Source organism: Ascaphus truei, chromosome 7 (assembly GCF_040206685.1).
Source record: "Ascaphus truei isolate aAscTru1 chromosome 7, aAscTru1.hap1, whole genome shotgun sequence".
NCBI classification, from domain to species: Eukaryota; Metazoa; Chordata; class Amphibia; order Anura; family Ascaphidae; genus Ascaphus; species Ascaphus truei.
In genome coordinates, this window is record NC_134489.1 from 72,145,732 (window position 1) to 72,160,480 (window position 14,749).

The 14,749-nt window shown below is 38.5% G+C and overlaps 1 protein-coding gene across 1 annotated transcript in view; it reads left to right on the forward strand.

Moving 5' to 3' along the window:
* Positions 1 to 14,749, forward strand: part of LNPK (lunapark, ER junction formation factor) — a 66,341-nt gene that overhangs the window by 28,333 nt on the left and 23,259 nt on the right. Inside the window, exons 3-6 of the mRNA XM_075609010.1 lie at positions 215 to 256; positions 1,252 to 1,439; positions 3,353 to 3,411; positions 5,485 to 5,525. Coding sequence (XP_075465125.1) covers positions 215 to 256; positions 1,252 to 1,439; positions 3,353 to 3,411; positions 5,485 to 5,525 — 330 coding nt within the window. The remainder of the gene's footprint in view (positions 1 to 214; positions 257 to 1,251; positions 1,440 to 3,352; positions 3,412 to 5,484; positions 5,526 to 14,749) is intronic.

Here is a 14,749-nt window from a genome sequence, read left to right on the forward strand (position 1 = left end):
ACAGGGGCATTTGTATATATTTTTTAGAGGAGTCTTGGTAAATTTAGATTTTGAAGGACCAATGATTGATCTATGTCCCAACTAAAGTAGACAACACTTTTTATAGCGGTGCTTTAATGCTATATATTTTACCTTTTTCCGTATTTGTTTGCTGTTCTGGATTTTGAGTAAACATTATTCTAAGTCTTATAAATTTCTTCTTGACAATCAACAGGCAAAGCCCTCCACTGTTGAAGTTTTGGATAAAATGGAAAAGGTATTTGCTGTTTTTTCTTTATAATGTGTCTTTCTTGATCGCCGGAAATAGAAATGTATGTTAAAGGTACAATCGCTGGTAGCTGACAAATTGTTTACAAAAGGTTTTTTAAGCTTCCAAGTATATGTACATTTATAAAAAAAACAATTCTCGGGGCTCATAGATATCGGATTTTGGTTATAAATCATCAGTTGCTCATTTACAACGTGATGCTATTGCATAAAACACCATTAAGCACTGGAAAACCCGTTCCGATCCTGTAAAAACAGTCAGTAGGTACCGCTGTAAAGAAACAGCTGCATACCTTTTTATAGATAAATTACATAAATGTATTCCAGTAGCAACACCACTAGAAATGTGTGTGTGTATATATATATATATATATATATATATATATATATATATATATATATATATATATATATATATATATATATATATATATATATATATATATATATATATATATATATATATATATATATATATATATTATTAAATTTTTTTTATTTAAATTTTTTTTTTTTTATAGATTTGATCTGTGGCAGTCCCCTGAAGCTGAAACATGATACTCTGAGCTACGGAGACACATTGGTCCCTGCCATATTCAACTTTTTATTTTCTTGCCAGTATCCAATAATGCTTTTGGATCGGCAGTAGAACTTGGGAAATGGTTTTTGGTACCCTTTATAGCAAGTCGCATTATGAAATACATTTCAATATGTTTTCAGCATACGATCTAAAATCTCACATACCGCTTTGGCCCGAATATAGTACGGCCTCGCACATAATACGACTAAAGTTTCGCAGGTGTTCTACATGGAAAATAAAAGGTGTTGGGCTGCGCATATAATACGAGTACAGTTTTCGTAAGGACATTTTTAGGAAAAAAAACATAGCACTATACTCGGACCAATACGGTAATTATACTAATTTCCTGTTATATTACTACATACTTGCAGGCAAATAAATTCTCCCAAATACGTTTCTTGCAGGAAATTCAGTCTTTGGAAGAATTCCGTGAGAAAAATCAGAAGCTGAGGAAGATTTGGGTTGGGAGATTGCTCCTCTATTCCTCCATTCTTTACCTCCTCTCACTTATAATTCTATATTTCTGGTACTTCCCAGAGAAATGGCCAGCACGATTCCTCATGATGCTTCCACTGTTCCTGTTTCCAGTATTGTAAGTTAAATTCTATTACATTGTGTTATTGAAGTTCTTTTTGTTTCATTGGCGAAGTCCTAAACCCTTATAAAGCACTGTAACATGGTTTTGAATTGTATTGAATGGAAGTATTTGTTGGGGAAAATAATGTTCTAGAGCAGGGGTGGGCAAACTTTTCCCCGTGCGCACACCCGACACCGGGTTACCAGGACGACGCGTCGCTGTAAGTGTATTGTAGAGGCCTCGCGCAGTCCCATGGCATTTATTTTAAATGCCTGGTTGGAGAGCGCGGGACCTCTATAACTGCCGCGCGCTCCCACCAGTTTGCGCACCGCTGTTCTATAAACCCCTTAAATCTTGAACCGTACGTGTCAAAAACATTTGATGGAATTTATCTCAACACTTGTGTTTTTGTTTAGTGCTAGATAGAGGACTGTTTGAATCAGTTGTCTTATCCCTGGATGTCACTTATGAATTTTACTAGACATTATTAAATTAAAGACAAATGTAAAAGTACAGTTGTATTTCATTCTCTAGTACTGTAACTCCAACTAGAAGCATGAAATAATTATGCAGCTGACCAAGCAGACTAAAATGCTAATATAAATGGTGGCATCAGCAATAGGGTGGTTATGTAACAATAAAAAGCAAATTAAATTAAATTTTAGGTTTATATGTGCAAGTATAAGGAAAGATTTGGAACATGTGTTTATTTAGTTATGGCTAAAAAGCATTTCTCTGGGGCTACACAAAAACTAGGACGAGAAGGTAAAGATGAATCCTTGCTGCTTGGGTAATAACCATCTAGGTAAATAGTATAATAAAATAAAAAACAATTTGGGTATCAACAACATTTAAATTGAATTTGCTCAATGGTTTGTAGGACCACACATGGCTGTCTGGCAAATTATAAAGATAAGCTAAATAAATGGTTCTTGTACTTCATAACATAATCACAGGGAGATTTTCTGTCCTTGGGAATGTAATGTTTGTGAACCTGATACATATTTATAATCCTATTTCAATACATGTACCCTGTTCTCATTTGGAATAAATCACATCATGCAGATTTAAGATCTTGAGGAATTAACTAAAGATTGGCTGCCGTTCAAATTTTTCGACTAAAGGGTTAAATGGCTACAATGCTGTCAGTGAGGACATGCCAGTCTTTCTGCATAAGTGCAAGATTTAGTTCTCTGATCTTATGATCATCTACTTTATGTAAGTCTCTGACTAATTTGTATCTGTATGTAGATCTTTATGTAGCCCGCACAATGCTCATGGGGCTTTAAAACAGACACTACAGTTCAGGGAATTATAATACAATAAGTTCAACAAATAAAATCGGACAGTTGTAAAAGAAATCTGTACCCCGAAGAGCTTACAATCAAAGTGCTATGTTGGGAGACTTGGAGACAGCAGGTGAGGGTGTAAGTTCAGTAGAGATAGCAGTGCTTGATCACAATGGTCGGTAGGAGAGACACTGAGTGTCGAACAGTAGCCACCAGTCGAAGCTATTAAAATGCTTCATTTAAGAGGAGTCTTAGGTTTGACTTAAATGCGGGGAGTGGGGTGCTTAGCGTGTACAGAGTGTCAGGGAGTTCCACAGGTAAGGGGCAGTGAGGGGAAAAAGCTTTAAGGTGAGAGAGCAGTAGAGGTGATGGGGGTGGGAATAAGACAGGTTTTTATTTGTAGAACGCAGGAGATGAACAGGGGCATAACGAGAGATCAAAGCTGATATGTAGGAAGAAGAAGATAAGTGGAGAGCTTTAAAGGAAAGGAGGGGACCTTTATGGGTGCTCTGAAATTTGATGGGAATCCAGTAGAGGGATTTAATTTTTTTTCTTATCTTATAACAGTTTACTAGAGACAACTATATATATTTTTTTGTTATATTTTCGATAATACTTTTTTTTTATTTTTTATAACAGAGTATGGTTCCTTAGAACACTGCTTATTTTATGGTTTTCCAGAAGAACAGAGCTAAACAGTAAGTCTGTCTACGTTATATGTAGATTACTGTGGATTGTAGACATTAGAATGCTCTCCTAATAAAGGAAGTAAACAGAATCGGTATGTTGCCAAATGTTATGCCGTTTGTACTGAATGTTCTGAAATCCATGCAGAAGAAACACTAGTTACTCTTTAGATTTAACATCCAGGGCAGAATTATGAATTAATTCTTGGGGGCAAAACCACAGAGCTCTAGTAAATTGGGGCTAATAACGTGATGTTGCCTAAATGAGTAACAGATGTTATACTCCCTGAGTTTAATGGGTATCCACAAAGCTAATCATATGCAAAAAAAAAAAAAGAAAGCCTTTTAGTTCTTTCATTAGAATAGGCTTAATGCCATGTTAAGTTAGCACTGCCTTGCATTAGCTTAACATGACTTGCGTTAAGCTGGTCTTGCTTAAAGGTGGCATTCGCTCTCTCCAGACACTAAAATAAGGGTTTTGCAGGAGAGTGGTGATTGTGTCCGTCCGTCCGTCTGTCCGTCCTCAAACCTTCCTCGAAATAATATGGAGAAACACTTGTGCTCAAAATGCCAAGTATATTAAAATGACTTGCACCCCACACCTCCTAAAATATTTCCGTAAGACCTATTCATACAAGCCTAAGGCCACTTGTAAAGAAGGGGGTACTAGTGTTGGAACCCACAACCTCTGCTGTTCAGGGCAGCAGCGCTAACATTGAGCTATCAGACGCTGGATAGCTCCACTGTCCGTCTACTTTAGAGCTCTTCTGCTCACACCTGGAAGTGATCTGTAAAGGTAGCCAGGGGACTGTCCACTAGTATGACCAGCTTCTGGTTAAATCTCTGCATTAACCTGACTGCTGTTTAGTAGATATGCAATGTTGGGTGGAACACACCTTTTGCATATCATTAGCTGAACGGACAGAAAAATAGCCATACGTTATTTGTATAACGTGTAACTTGCTTAAGTGCATAGATGTTGGTATAATTATAAAGTTAATTTAGGTTAAATAGGCTAATGGAGCTTTATTTATCTGCCCCTTAGTGTCTCATTTCCCCAACATTGGGGTTCTTATCTTTATTCAACATAACTTTTCTACCCAAAAGTCGAGCTTTGTATTGTCTCCTGCCTAGACTGATTTTCAGTAATTTGTGCCTACGTCACTAGCCTAGATGTTAGTCAAAAAGTGTTGATTATCTAGCTGCATGAACAAAATTAAAAAAAAATATTTTTTTCTGATCAAGACACTTTCTAATTTCTGTTTAGACTTTCTATGCTTACTATTAAACAATGAAAGGCTTAAGTTGTATGCACATTTGTCAGATAATCTATTAATTCTTCAGTCTGGGAAATTTAATTTTATGATAGTTTCAAAGGAAAGGTACATAATGTTTTTTTTTTTCACTATCCAATTGTTTTTAATAAAGGGCTACGTACACAGCTTTAAATGGCAAGTGACAAAAATATAGAAGAATGGATATTTCATTAACTTATTTTGTGGCTGTAAGATTCTGCAAGGTGCTTGAATAGGTATGGGGTTTAAAAAAACCAAAGTGTAATTTATGGAGTCTCTAGCGGCCCCTTCTAAAGCCCCCACCGAAATTTCTTTTTCTGCCATTCAGCGATGAGTTATTTCTTCTGTCAAATGGCCTCCTCCCTCTACCGCCAAAATTGCCGTTCCTCGGGCGCTCCAGGTCCCTCTGTGATTCTTGAAGCTCTGGTAATTCGGTTGCAACAGAAAACTGCCAGCGTCTTGAATCTTTCCAGTTGTCCTGCATGGACTGGAGTCTCGGAACTGATATCAAAACACACGCCCATCGAGTCCTTCAATAAACACATTCTAGTTATTTTTGAATCGATGTCTTCTCCCATTTGTTCCTTGATAGATTTCCAGGCATAGCTTACGTTGTGGATAGCCACTGAACTGCGCAATATAATGGTTATACAGCCTGCTTCCATGTTGAGCATTGAACATAATGAGTTTTTTAAGAATTCAAGTTAATGTAACTACAGTATACTTAAGTTTTCCTACTAAGTATATGTGCAGTCTAGTAAATACATTTATAAAAAAATTTGTTTTGCAGATGATGCACTAGAAGATCTAAAATTACAGAAGAAAAAAATAGTGAGTGGACTTTTGGAAATAATTTTTTGCATGTACATCTATTTGTGTTAATGCATAGCACTTGCAAGATTTCATTACTTCATTAACCTAATGGTACTAATAAGGCTTATTTTATTCTATATTAAGTTCGATCAAGGGAAATATGGTCTTGGAGTATCATGGAATACTCAAGTGAACAACAATTATGCATTTTTCATAGACCATTTCTAACTGCTACAGGTGGTAGCTTTGGATTTAAACACCCTTAACCTAAATAGATATATTGTTCCTCTGTGTCTGTTTTGACAAATCCATGCGGCAGTGTGAAATCAACAAGTTGTCGGTTCAACCCACGACAATGCAGTGTATAGCAGCACCTAAACTAGTGGTTGAAAAGATTGTTACACTGTAGTTAAATGTTAAACGTGTGACTATTTTTGTATATATCAAAGTTTTAGGTATGTTTCCGTACAATGGTTCAGCTGTTAAAGGTGTGCTAAGCAACAACCGCAATGCCTTCAAGGAGAGGAGACAGATGAGATGAGTAGGAGGGAGTGTAGTGTGCACAGATGAGCAGACAGTGAGGCTACGGCCCTGCTGTCTGCGATGCACGCGCGCCTGCAGCCGAGTTCCCTGGTATGCAGTGAGCTGCAGGGGGAAAGACAGGGCGGGCGTAACGCAAGAGGACTCTGCGGAGTAAGCTTAATCATTAAAAAGAACTGAAAAAACAGTGAAATATTGAAGCTCGTCAGGAAGAGCAGCAGAATCATTATGCAATTGACACAAGCTTCAGATCAAAGTGTATTCCCCAACATCATGCAGGAAATGAAGAAGACTTCTACCATGAAATCAACCAACGAAACAACAAAGGAAATTACCACCAAGATTATGGGAAATGTTATTGCAAAGATTGTCGAGCCGCAGAGACCAAGCTTCACTGAGCAAGTATGGTTCGGGCAATAGGAATGTGGAGACAGGTTGGTAGAATTTGCTGAATTTCAAAACTTCTATATCATGAATGAATTCTCAACAAAATGGAGCCAAGAATATTACCTGTGTGACTTCTCGTGGCATATCACACTATGGGATGATGCTCTTTCCACACAAGTAGACAAGGTCTTACTTCTGTCAGGTAGGTATAGGAGGAAACGTTCCCTGCCTGCAGTCATTTTGGTACCTGTACCAAAATGGTAGGGAACAGGTCTTTAATTCTTGTCCTTGTTTTACCTCGGGCGAGAGGCGAGTTTTTTCCCTCTGGGTGAAGCAGACGCCTAGTACTCATCGTGGCAGGCTTTTCCCCTTATAAGCTGGGTTGTTGGAGGTGCGCTGTAGTTCCAGCCTTAACCCTGGGATATCTCTGCCGCGTCCAAGAGTACACGCTTGCACAGTCAGCTGAGATTATGTCAGGCAGGAATTTATTCCTCATGTGTGGTTATTCCTTTTCTTTGGCTGCTCCTCCCTCTTCTATTTAAGGTTAGCCGACTGATTTCCCTTGTCCTCGCTGTTCTGTCTGGGCTAGTTAATGTGAATTGGTTCTTTTTGTTAGCCCTTGTGTGTATAATTTTAAGTTGCTTAGGCTCCCCTCAGTCTGTGCCTTTTAGCACTATTAGGATACCGTTGTTGGGCCACAAACCTGATTTTGAGGGGGTAATGTGGTCTTGTGGGTTTGTTTACACTGCTTTATTGTCTCACACAAACGTCTTTTTCCCTGACCTATATACTCCCCCATAGGTATGGTACTATGGCTTTACATCCGACGGGGTAGCCTAACTACAGGGTTGTTTATTTTGGTTGAACTACAGTAATGATGGACAATTCTAATTGTCAACCATACGTCTTATAATAAGCAAGATGTCCAGCTCTCAGCAACCAGCTGACCTGAGGAAGGAGGAGGACTCTATAATCAATTGGATGCAGCAGGTCAAGTGGTTAGACACACTATCCACGAAGAGTAAATGCTTACTATGTAAGCGGTGTAGTGCACAGATTCCGCATCCAATCAGTGCTGCATGTGCATAAAGGATGGTGGGAGATATTCACTGTCGAATTTTGTCTTTGAGTTCTATTACACAGATATTGCAGGCGGAATACACCAGCCCCAACCACGCCTAAAAGGCCAAGGGAAGACTGGAGTAGGAGCAAGCTTTTTTTCCCCTGGAGTCCGTGTCATGATATGTTAATCATAAAAATTAGATTTGGGACAGGATGTCTTCTTCGATGTGGAATTAACAGGAAAGCGTATTAAGCCAATGAATGAAGCCTTGCAAGTTGAGGATAAGAAGGAAATGCCTTTTTGCAGGATGTTGATTTGCAATAAAGGCAAGTCATGCAGGTAATTTGAGCTCGATCAGGCAGCTTTTTGTCCAATAATGGGAACCTAGTGAAGAACTGTTAAGCGTCTTGAAGACTTGGAAGCATGTATCCCTTCAAAGGAGAAGATGCCACGTTTTTTGGGGAAGGATTTACTCTGCCATTACAGGGGTTTCTTGACAAACAGCAATTTCGGTGGAAGATGCGTCTACCATTAAAGATCACATGAATCAGAAGTAGAAGCAGCGTAGAAAAATATCTTCACTGCAACAGGCGCTTCATGCAGACCACGGTAGCCATCGCACCTCTGACGTGAGTTGTTTTGCTAACTTCCTTTGAGAAAAATGTAATGTCTCGAGGAAGAGATTCTTATATTGGCGATAGACTACTTATGTGTTTTTCAGTCTAATCCACCTGGCAGCAAGATTGATAACTTCTGTGGGCGCTAGCTGTGTTTGACATAAATATTGGCATGCAGACATGTCGTCTGAGAACAAACATTCTTTGCATCCAAATCCTTCCTGAACAGGACTTGATCCTTGAATGAAGATATTTATGCCATTAAGGATCAGAAATGCCCATTGCGCTTCCAAGAGCCGAGACTAAAGGTTTCTGTGGGAAGTTCTTCTGACTTTTTTTTTTTTTCCAGGCAGCATTTTAGAGATGTGGAGTTATATACCAAGTTGTATACATAAGCCCTCAGCATGGGATGCAGGTTTTTTTTAGTCTTATAGAGCCAAAGAAGCAGAAAGGTGGGAAGGTTTCTCCAACCCGCGATTTAAAAGTTTCTTAGCCTGAGGAGCCATGAATCCATTCCTCTGATCTTGGAGTACGTGGTGTAATTGCCTATGTCTCAGCGGTGTGGGCCCACATGACCAAAGATTCATGGGTTCTATAAATCTTAAATGCAGATTACTTGATAGAATTAATAAACAAACCCACCACTACACATTTTGTAGCTTCCAGGTTACCTGTAGATGTGTTAAATGGAAGCAATGACACAAACTCAAATTAGTTCAGCAAAAGGTAATTGTGAATGTTCCATTCGGCCAGTGAGGTTAGGGGGTATATACCACGTTTTTCTTGGTACACAAGCAAGGGCTTTTGAGCTGTTCTGGTCTTTAAATATACACTCACCATTGCTTAGCATTTCATGATGGTGTCACAGGCATGTAATAAAATCAGTAGAAAGATGGGACTTTATGGCTTCAGTGGATTCAAAGGACTCTTTTCTACATGTGCCCATCCTAGAGGAACATCAATGGTTTTTTGCTCAGTAACAAATTCAGTGCACGATCAGGCTCTACCCTTTGGCCTGTCCATGGCTCCAAGAACATTCATGAGGCGGATTGCAGCAAGGTTGAGGAAGACAGGGAATCTCTAATGCTCAACTCCACAATGGGTTAATAAGAGCTATGTCATGCGGCAGGCACAGTCCTTATGTGCAGATTCTACTGCGGGTGAATTGGGAGCACGGTTGGATCATCAACTGGGGAAAAAGAGCAAGCCAAAACATTCCCAACAATTGCCGTTTTGGTATTGAACAAGAATCCAAGAAAAACCCGCAAGACTCTCACAAGCAACAGAAAGCGGAAGATCAGAACAGTCGGATGCAGAGATATGTATACATTGACCCCAAGTATAACCTGACCGCACTATTCACTGGCAATGGTGAGCTCTGCCTGGCTGCCCCACCCAGTGCACCAACCGAGACAGATTTTTTTTTTTTTTTAGTCGGCATCTTACGTTTTAGTGCGGGTCTTGCCTGCTCAGGTCCTACGCTGGCTTTTGCCCCTGCCACCCATAATGTCTGCACACACAGGTGCAGTTTGGGGCCTAATTAAGCATGTGGTTCTTCACGCTCCTCCTGCAAGCTCAGGACATTATACTGCCTGGAATTGGTCAAACAGTTTTGTTGCCAATAGTTTGGATAGGCGATACCATTTATTAGGGGTTCATAGAACAAAGATTTTCTAGCAGGGGGTGCATGCTGCAAAAAATATAAATATAAATAAAAATAAAATTGAGAATTAATGCTCTAGTGGCGTAGCTCCTGAAAAAGAAACCCTGTTGGAACGGGGATACTCTGTACCAATGGTGGATACAAGTCTTAAAACAAGTTAGGATTCCACCTCTAAAGTGTGTTACAGGCGTTGTAACTTTTTTCAAAACTTCTGTGATATTAATTAACTCTCTTTTGACTACCGCAATTCCTGTAATACTGGAGTTTCTGCAAAAAGGATTTGTAAAAGGATCAAGCTTGCGTTCCATCAGGGTTCAGCTCTTCTCTCTGGGTATTCAGGAGAGCAGCATGCCTTTTAGGCTCTCATCCTTATAGTTGGGTTTCTTAAAGCACATATAATACTAGATTTGAACCTTGGCATCTTCTGGTATTGACAGCTCATGGAAGCACAATTTTGAACCTATTGATTTGATACACAGGCAGCTTCCTCTGAAAGCTTTCTTATGGCCATAACATCAACAAGAAGACTTGGAAATTAAAGTTCCTCAAGGAGCTTTTGTGTTTATATTTCCAGACAAGGTAGTACTCCAACTTTGTTGTTTAAAAAAAACAAAAAACTACCTGAAATTTCTTGTTTTGCTGTACCTAGAGAACCAGCAGGATTTTGCAGTGGATATCACACAATGGATCACATAGAAATTGTGCAAGAAGGTGTTTGCCATGAGGTCCAGTGTAAAATGGAACTGGGACAACTTGCTGGTGCAATAGTCTTAGATTTTTGCAAAGGCTTTTGATACAGTTGACCATGTTATATTGTTAAACATCTTTATATTGTTAAACATATTTTTCAGTGCCCTGGAATAGGGGAACACTTTAAACTTGTTACACTCCTACCTATCGGGTATATCCCAATATGTGTCCGTCTTGGGCTCAAGCTCTAATCCCTTCAATGTCATCTGTGGGGTCCCGTAATCCTCTGTTTTGGGGCACCTACTCCTTTTCATTTTTTTCATAAATTATCTGAAAATTAGATTGATTTTATATATAATTGGTGCTGCTCCAGAAAGGCCACACAGTCAAAAAGACATTCTTGAACAGAGCAGGAGCACAGCTCAATGTGTATAAGAAAAAGATAAATAACAGTGCAACACGGTTTGACACTCCCAAAGAGTATATAACTAATTGGCTGGTGATGGATGCACTCATGAATTTGCTGTGATTTTTCAAGCAATTGGTAAATGAGTAGTGGTGCTGTGATCTTGATTCTCGGAAATACAGTATCAGAGATTCTTCATCAAACTTAACATTAGAAGAGACAGAATAGAAACCTAGCATAATTCTATATGAAACTTTATGTATAAAGAATAAAATGGGTGCACTCACAAACTGCACGGTTTAAACGAGCATTCTGAGTTTACAGGCTCCAGTGATTCTTGGAGTCCCGATCTCTCCCTGGCTTTTACACTGCAGGATTCCTCCACGTCATCGTTTCCGGTTGTCTCGGGGGACAGCCGGAATACTCTCCTAGATGGTTCATTACCCAGGTGACGACATGGAGTCACTCGGTGTAACTGTTTAAATTCTGTGTACAGCTCTGCTTAATGCAATTAGAGAATGTTGAAGTGTACATTGATATTATAAGGAACTTTACGATAATGTCACATCAACGATTTGATTACATAAAGCTAAAAGTCTGTATTGGAACGAAAAAGGAATCACAATCAACTATAAATTCTTGTGGCAACAATGTCTGCAAGCGACTTAAGTCCAGAAAACTTCCATGGCAGTTGGCCATATCGCAAGAATAAATAACTAGTGTTGGACAAATATGGTACTTGACAGGATTCCAAAGGATTTTAAAAGACCAAGATAAAGTAAGCTGTAGAGATGTAATTGAGCAGAGTTGGTGCAACATGGCAAATTTGCTTGGCAGATCATTGGGGTAGCTTGATCCACCAGTGAACCTACAAGAACCGAAGATTATTTATGTATATCTTCTGGTTTCCATTTTATTTCAAATTCTTTTAATTTGCAACAACTTATTATGGCTGAACATATTTTTTTTCTTAATATTTGCTGATACGTCTCTTGGCTATAACCTTGTTGAATTCTGTCCCACTGCTGGTAGGACTGTAGCTTCAGGTCAGAAACGTTTATGCAACAAATTAGTGTTCCATAAAATTGTATGGTGCACGAAGTCTAGTTGGTCCATACATATGTCTCATAGGTTTTCTCAAGCTTGTAGATGCCAAGATTATGCTGATATGGATTATCGCATTGCATTCCTGTGTTAACTGCCATTGACTTGAATGCCATTAATGCAACAATGTGGTGCAATAACCTATTTTAGAGCTTTGTGGAAAATCAAGTTGAGCGTTTTGAGTGGTGTGTATCAAGGTCACCATTTGTTCTTAATATTCACGATACAAATGTATGGAACTTGTTTTGAATTGCTGTTCTGAGATTTATGCCACATCAGACCTGGCAGAATTGATGCAAAGCGAATGTAAAACCACACCCTTTTCAGATGCAAACTTTGCACCCCTTTTTATAATATACCTAGCAACTTCTGCCTTACCAGATCCAAATCTCCTTGCATTACAACATCAATACAATCCACACAATGACCAGGCATTGGCTAAATTGCTGATCGATCGGCGAAGATTTGGCTCAGGGTTTCACTAAATAGCTATCAGTGCAGCAGAAGAGGAACAAAGATGCAAAGTTCTGTGGGGAAGATCATGTGATACAATCTGGTGCACTGCTAGAGAGAGGGCAGGGCTCAAAAAGGGGCGTGCCAGAGCCTGTTTCAGAAAAGGAAGGGGATATGACTTTGTAAATGGTTACTATGGAAAAAATGCTAGTTACATTATAATACATAAAAAAATGTCATTGAGGTTTAAAATAAAAATGTTACAAGTATTTTCTCATAGTACAGAACTGATTTTATAAAAACAAACATGTAGGTTATTGCTTGGTCAGTAGCTTCAAGAAGTCTTAATTTTGTTGACACACAGGGACTCAATATGATATAAACTCTCAGCATCTATAGTTTTATGATAGTCACAGCACACATTTGCCACCCTTGACAATGCTGTTTTTTTTGTTGCTCTTGCTTAGAATTAAATATTTCTAGTAGAATTAAGATTTTTACTTAAAGCCGCAGTCCCCACAAATTCATATCAATGTATGTGGTGTCCTTACAAAAATAAATGTGCTTGTTTAAATGCCTTTCCCCTCCCCCCATTTTTTTAAATATATATTTTTTAAACTGAGTAATTATTTTTAGTCTTATCTGGTAGTAGTGGACTAAGTATGGAAAAACCTACCTGTAGATTTAGAGATTAGATAAAGATTATAAAAATGTTCCAAAGCTTTTGGTTACCACGGCAACCAGAAATGGCTTGGTGAGTAAAGACACTGAACTTTGTTAAATTCCCGCTGTCAGCTCCTTGTGACCTTGGGCAAGTCACTTGATCTCCCTGTGCCTCCGTCACCAAAAACATAGATTGTAGACTCACCTGGTCAAGGACTGTGTATGTAAAAATTCCTATGTGCTGCATTCTGCACAATATACTGTAATTGTGAAGCGCTTCGAATCCCATTGGAAGAAAGCGCTATATGAAATAAAGTTAATACAAAATGCTTCAAATGATCTTCATTACCCCCATTTTAACATCCATAAGAACTCACAACAGAATAAGCTTGTTATCCCGACCCCCTCCATGTAGGGTTTGTACCAGTGCAAAGTGTGCTTCAAACATGCATTCTTTTGGAAAACAGAGAAGTGAATAAGATTTTTCAGCTCACAGGAAAATGAAGCTTTAACCATTTAAAGAAAAGCAGCCAAGTTTCGGGAATGTTTTCCTCATTGAGTTTTCACAGCATTCAGAGCAAGCTAATTGCTTCTGTTAATAAATAATCTAAAATCGATGCTGACAGCAGTTAATTGGCACAGAGAGTTGATTCAGCAAAGCGCTTGGCTAACAACCTTCTTTAAATTAATGGCATTAAATGCTACGAGGAAATAAATCTGAGGAATTGCCTGTCATTTGCTGTCATGTCTAATAACTTCCAATAATGATGGCTGATAGATTTTTGCACATTCCATTATTGAAGTTGGTGCATGTAATTATCCTCCTCATTATATGTAAACAATTAGCAACATTTGGTATTTCCTTGCAATAAAGCTGTTTAATACCAGCTATGTTCTATCCTTTCTTTAAGATCACAAGTAACGCATGTTGCGTAAAAGTACTACATTTAATGTTGCTTCATATACAGTAGTAGCAGTTCGTGGTTGGCATTCCTGTGAAGATAAAACTGTTACAATATTCAGCAATAGTGAGTGTGCATACATACTATAAGCAGCTTAAAGTGTCTCCTTACAATTAACAGGGCCCCAATTCTGTTTTATCTATAGCTCTTGGCCTCCTCAACCTTCTGAAATAGTCCCTTATTCCTTTACAATGACAGCTTGACAAAAAAAAATCTGATCAGAAGAATTTACATGTTGGTTATGGCTGTCGGATAGTGGTTAGTGTGGGAGGGAACACCAGTCAACACAATTTGTGAGGGCTACAATTATGTTTATGCAGTAGAAGCATCGGCTTTCTACTTTATTTTTGAAAAAATGTCAACCTTGTAACAATTCTTGTTACTGGTGAACTAATCATCTTTATGGTAGTTAGTTATTTTTTGGTCCATTTTACTTTAAAAATGAATGTTTGCTCTTTATTTTAAATTAAACCCCTCACAAAACCATAACATTGCATGTTTAATACTGGGTATCTGGGCTTATATGTATCCCCCAAAAGAGAAAATATCAAACTGATATTGTGTGGTGCTCATGCTTGCTTCTGTTCAACAACTAGCAAGAAAATGCTTCTCCAAGTGAGTGATTCTTTATTGGTGTTGAGACTTGAAATGCTTTTGGGGCACTAATACAGTACTTTATTTTTTTTCATGGGGA